Below are 5,629 nucleotides of genomic sequence, written 5' to 3' on the forward strand. Positions count from 1 at the left end.
CCGCCGAGGAAGAACTGGCTGATGCTGCATCCGCCATCGTCTGCGGTGGCTTGGCAGGTTGGTGGCGGCTTCCCCCTGCCGTTCCTGCTCTCCCACCACCACCAGCTCTACTGCCACCACCAACCCCCTCATCACAACCATCGCCACCATCCCGGTGCAAGCAGCTGTGCAGCTGACGCTTGCATGGGGCCGACGGCGTACTCTGGTGCAGGTGGCAGCAGGGTTGGTCCGCGTGCTCGTCAGGTCGGTTGGCCGGTTCAGAGGCCGCGCGGCTGTATCTTGCACAGTGAAGCGGTGCCATCAACCCGGCTGAGCAATTGTTGCTTGTCAAAACAAAGTCCTTTGACCCGCCTGTTTGTCGAACCGTTGGGCCCCATCAAACTGGCAGGCATGGCACTGTGGGCATCCATCATGCCCATAGACACCGCCAAGACGCGCATCCAGACGGCCGCCGCCGGCAGCGCGGCCGCAAGGATGGGCCTCCTGGCGACGATGCGCGCGCTTCATCGCGAGGGTGAGGCGCAATACCAGCATCACTATGAAGTGCCGTGCTGTCTCGATACACAGGCGAAAGCCACGCGGTGCCGGTCAAGGCCCCCAGCCTGCACATGGGTTGTGTCCTTTGGTTCTACATGCCATCCTTCAGCTGGGTGCGGGACAGGCTCTGCGCACAGATGCATGCACGCATACACACCAAAGCAACGCGCTACCGCACGCCCACGCCTTCTCGCGCCGCGTTTGGACGCCATTTCGCCTGCAGGTGGCGCGAACAAGCTGTACGCCGGCCTCAGCCCGGCGCTGGCGCGCGCCTTCCCCGCCAACGCGGCGCAGTGGCTTGTGTTTGAGCTCTGTGTCAAGTACATCGGGCGCTGGACCCACGACGCGCCCCCACACCCCCACAAGCTGGAGGCGCAGGCGGCCGCGCACTGAGGGCCGCTCAGCAACGCGCGGCTCCTGGGCTGCCAGGCAAGGTATGGGCGGCAGCGGGCAGGTTTCGGGCGCGCGTCTTTGGAGGGGCGGGGACCCCGCCTTCACGCGTGCGGCCCAAAGCCGTGGCGTGTTTATACCTTCCTGTCGAATGATTGCTCCGATTTTTGGCGGCTGGCGCCTTCAAATCACGGATGGCCCCTCAGGTCAGTTGCACAGGCAGTTGACCGTCCGCATGAGTTGGTGCTGCAACGCGGCCAGGTCATGCTGTGTGCGCCGATGATCTTTCTCAGTGCAACAGATCGCTTTGACTTGGCCGGTCAGCTGAATTGACGATGTGCGCTGCACCCTGGAGCGCGGTGGGCCTTCCCACGACCTTGGGGCAAAATCCCCTCTGACGACGTCTGCACGCGCACGCACAGGCCACAGATGCAGCAGCTCTGCATCGAGGGCTCTCATTTTGGAATCATTGCTTGTTGGATACAGGTGCCAAGCACTTATTAAGCAGTGCAGTCCCCGGTGCCATAAATTCAACTGTTCTCAAATGAACCATTTGACTCCTCCCAACTGTCTGTCCTGTGACCGAGCCTGCAGCCATCACTCCCAACCCAACCCACTCTGCACCCAGCGGTGCAAATAAACCTCATCGCGCGCCTCTTGCACATTCCTAGGAGCGTTTATGCATCCTTACAGACACCAGAGGTTAGGTCAGTTTTTGCATATGGAGACACCTTGATTGTTGGCGATTTGCCAGGTTGACGGCCACCTCCGCCATTGCCAACGCATTGGACGCGGCGGCGTGGTGTGCCCGACGCACTGCACGGCCTCCCGTCTCAAGTAATAGTCTATCCGAATCTGGCTGTGCATCATACATGTAGCCTGCTCAGCAGAGCGATTTTGCAACGTTGCGTGTCCCAGGCGGCAGTCCACAAAGCCCAGCGTGACATGTCGCAGCGCAGTGGGAGCCCGGTGCCGCGGGAGCGAGCGCAGTGGAAGCCCGGCCGTGCCAGGTTGGCGTCCAGGTTGGGCGTGAGTTCATTTTTATACAGCGCCATTCCGTAGCATGTGTTGCTCTTCAGCGGTTGCACCCTCCCGGCGTACATTACATCAAGGTTCATGCCTGATTTTCAGCAGACATATGTAAATTTTCTAACATTTAGAGTGTTTAAACACTGTACACAAGTGTAAATTCTCCACTTCTGAATAAGGAACACCTTGAGCGAGCCAAGCCACATCGTAGTCGCACCTGTACGTGAAAGACTTGCGATTATTGTCAAAAGTTCTGAAGCGCGCCTTGCTCGACAAGTCTGGGAGCACGCGCGCAGACGCGGCGACGCGTGCCCGGCGAACCAGTGCCTGCACGCGCCAGCGCAGCGCACGACCGGTGGTCGCGTCAACATGCAGGACTCGAAGCAGCGCCGCGCCGCCCACGGCGCCGGCAAGCCGTGGCGCGCCGGGGCGGGCGGCGCCGCGGGCGGCGAGCGGCTGAGGACGTACCAGCCAAACCTTGCGCGAGAGCTGGCCGACGAGGCGCGCCGCACCAAGGGCGCTGCTGGCACCGAGGTTGGTCGCGCCGCGCTCATTCGGTGCCGTGCACACCCTGCACGGCGCGTGTTCGGTCAATGTGCTGCGCCTGGGGTGGCAGTGCAGTCGTGGCTTCCTCTGCAACGCACTCGTGCCCGAAAATACCATGCGCCGTCCTCATGATTCCGATGGCACTGCCGACCCAGCGCCCTTCCGCGGCTCCGGCGCAGAAATGGGATGGGGAGGAGGCAGCATCCCCAGGGACGTGAGTGGCCCGCCTCGCAGGGCATGCGGGCATTCTGACCGCAGGAAGGCAACACTCTGCGCGTTCAAAGCAGCCCATGCTGCACATGCTGGCGTCCGGCCGCTCAGGCGCACTGCGCCAGCCCGCTGCCGTGTGCTGAGCCGCCCGGCCCCCCGCCTGCGCCCGCCCTAGGATGCAGCAACTTGTCCGTGCGTCTGGGCTCAAGTCTATCCACCCACTCTGACATGCCCCCCTCTCACTGCTGTGATGCACGCATGAATTCCTTTTCCGCCACCGCATGGAAATAGGGCGGCGTTTGGCGCGTGGGAGGCCCGCAAGGCGGCGCAGCGCGCAGCGCTGGCGGCCAAGGCGCGCGCCAAGGCGGAGCGCTACCAGCAGGCGCAGCAGGTGCGCACGCTCGCCTCGGGTCTGGTCCGCTGCTGCAGCAGCTGCTTGTACTGTACCGCGCACACGAAAACTGCTGCTGCGGCCGCCACCGCCACTGCCGCGGCCGCCGCCGCGGCTGCCGCGTGCGCTGCGTTTGCCTGCACCGTGCTCACACCTCTTTGACTGCTGGGGATCGGCACGGCTGGCAGCGTATGTTGGCGGTTTAGTTGGTTGCTTCTGGCTCCCGGCAAACGGCACATTCCATTCTGTCGGGCCCTGCTCCTCTGCACCCCCCCCCCAAAATACGCCATCCCGCGCACCCTCCTGCTGGCGCGCTCGGCCTGCAGCGCCACGCCGCTGAGGTGGCGGCCCAGCGCGACCGCGAGTTCCAGGAGACGCTGGCCGTGGTGGTCTCAGGCATTGTCGACGGCGAGGGCGTGACGGGCGAGACGAGCGCGGTGCGTCGCTCTAGCTGCTCCAGGGCAGATGCTGCTCATTGCAGATTGGATGCTGCCAGGGGCGCAGGCAGCGCGGCCGCGGCGCTGCGTGCGCTGCTGAGCCACCGAGCAGCAACCGAACGGCCGGGTCGCTGCTTGTTTGCGGCAGGAGGCGAGCGTGGCGCCCTTGAGTGGCTGATGGATTAGCACAATTAGAGTGCGCCAATCTCTGCGCGCCCAGCATCTGGTCGTTTGGGCGACTGCATGCCTCAAGGTTGGGCCGCGGGGCCGCCGCGCCTTGCCGCCGCACCACGCGCGCGTTCGCGCTGACAGGCGGTGGAGGACGCCGGCCGCGCGTACGCGGCCCGCCAGGCGGCGCTGTACGAGGAGTGGCGGGAGCAGGTGTTTGAGAAAATACAGGTGGGACGAGGCGCGCGGCTGGTGACACGCTTCCTTGCTCTGCAAACCCCCTTGCTGCATGCTTTCTCAACTCGCCGGTGCTTTGCTGCATGGAAGAAGCAGCACTGGCTCGCGATGAGCAAATCCAGCGCTGAAAACAGTGGCTTGCTGGCTGTCGTCCTGGTAGAGCTTGAAAGCCCATTGAATCACTCAGGTGTGCCGGCCCCGGTGTCCCCGCCCGACCTCCCCACCCCAGTCGCGCATCCAAGAGGGCGTTGCGCGCCACACAGTGGCTGAGATCGAGGCGCGCCTGCAAGAGGCGGCCGCAACGTACGTGCGCGCCACTAACGAGAAGCCCTATGGTATCTACTTGGACGTAGTGCTGCCGGAGCAGTACGACCCCCTGGCGCCGCTCGCGCGCACGGTCAAGATCACGACGCGCGACGTGTTTGACCCGGTCAAACGGGACTTGCTGAAGGCGCAAGCGGAGCGGGACCTGCTGCGCGTGCCGGTGGAGGGCGCGGCTGCGACGCGCGGCCGGGTCAAAGGTGAAGCCTCTGGCTGGGCGAGCGGCAGCGGCAGCAACAGCAGCGGCAGCGGCAGCGGTGGCACATTGTGCAGCACAGGCGGTGGCGGTGGCAGTGTGCTGCGCGCGGGCTCGCCGTCACGGCTCGCGCCGGCGCAGACGCGGCAAATGCTGGAGACGACCAATTGGTGAGGGGGCCACGTACGTTGTTTGCAAGTGCAGGAGGAGAAGACCGATCAAGGCACTGTGGGAAAATTATCTTGCGCCCCAAGATCAGGGTAACAGCTCGCCCGACCCAAGCTCCAAGCCACATGATCATCGGACGATGAGCGCAAGCAATCAACCATCTGTTTACTGCTTGCAACTCCTCATGTTTGGCCCATCTACCAAACACGCCCTGCCCCCACGCTGGCCCCTCGTTCCTGCTCCCTGCCGCCCGTGCAGGGGCGCTCTGCGGATCAAGGCGACGCCTGCATGCCACTGCATCGACTCGGCCGGCCTCTACTCTGTGCGGCCGCCCGCGCCGGCGGCGCTGGTGATGGGCGCCAGCAGGGTGGTGCTCGACGACTTCTCGGCACCGGCGCCCGCAGAGTGCCGCCCGGGGAAGCGGGTGGGAGGCGGGGAGGCGCGGCGGGATCACATCGATGACATCGTCAAGTGGAAGTGAGGGGGCAGGATTTGAGGTTCGGCGGGTGGCGTCGATCGCACTTGTTGTGTGGTACCCAATATGATGAGTGTGTTTGAGCACCGTTTCCTCGCTTGTACCAGAGGACTGGACTGTGGGTTTAGGAGGGCGGGATTGGCCGGCTTGAGGCAGATGCACAGGGGCCGCCCTCGGCACTCCGAACTCCCCGCCGCACGGTCGCCTGCCTGCGCCGCAGGTGCGCGGCGCCTGGCAGCACCGCTAGCGGCTACAGCGGCGGGGACGCCTGGCTCGAGGCCAAGGGCAAGCGGTTTGTGCCAGGTGCGGTCCGGTGCGGGTGGTCTCTTTTGGGGGGGGGCCAAAGGTCACCAGCCCATGAAGGCGCCGAACGAGGCATGAAAAGAGGCGTGCAATCCCAGACCTGGGACAGCAGACTGCGAATTGTATGGGTATGCCCATACAGGATTCTACAAACGCACAGCTTTGACTCGGGCGCTCCAGCGCGCGCCCGGAGTCTGTAAGCGTGGCGGACGGGGCGGGAG

The 5,629-nt window shown here is 64.5% G+C and overlaps 2 protein-coding genes across 2 annotated transcripts; both read left to right on the forward strand.

Annotated features, from left to right (window-relative positions):
* Window positions 1-390: 390 nt before the first annotated feature.
* Window positions 391-930, forward strand: MNEG_1838 (hypothetical protein; the record flags this gene model as incomplete). The annotated part of the gene is made up of 2 exons (XM_014049683.1): window positions 391-514; window positions 761-930. 2 exons carry the CDS (start codon window positions 391-393, stop codon window positions 928-930), a joined length of 294 nt encoding a protein of 97 aa, XP_013905137.1.
* Window positions 931-2,325: 1,395 nt separating this feature from the next.
* Window positions 2,326-5,111, forward strand: MNEG_1839 (hypothetical protein; the record flags this gene model as incomplete). Its single annotated transcript, XM_014049684.1, has 6 exons — window positions 2,326-2,490; window positions 3,035-3,103; window positions 3,430-3,540; window positions 3,853-3,939; window positions 4,175-4,632; window positions 4,889-5,111. 6 exons carry the CDS (start codon window positions 2,326-2,328, stop codon window positions 5,109-5,111), a joined length of 1,113 nt encoding a protein of 370 aa, XP_013905138.1.
* Window positions 5,112-5,629: the final 518 nt, after the last annotated feature.

This window comes from Monoraphidium neglectum (assembly GCF_000611645.1).
Source record: "Monoraphidium neglectum strain SAG 48.87 unplaced genomic scaffold scaffold00193, whole genome shotgun sequence".
In the NCBI taxonomy this organism is placed as follows: domain Eukaryota; kingdom Viridiplantae; phylum Chlorophyta; class Chlorophyceae; order Sphaeropleales; family Selenastraceae; genus Monoraphidium; species Monoraphidium neglectum.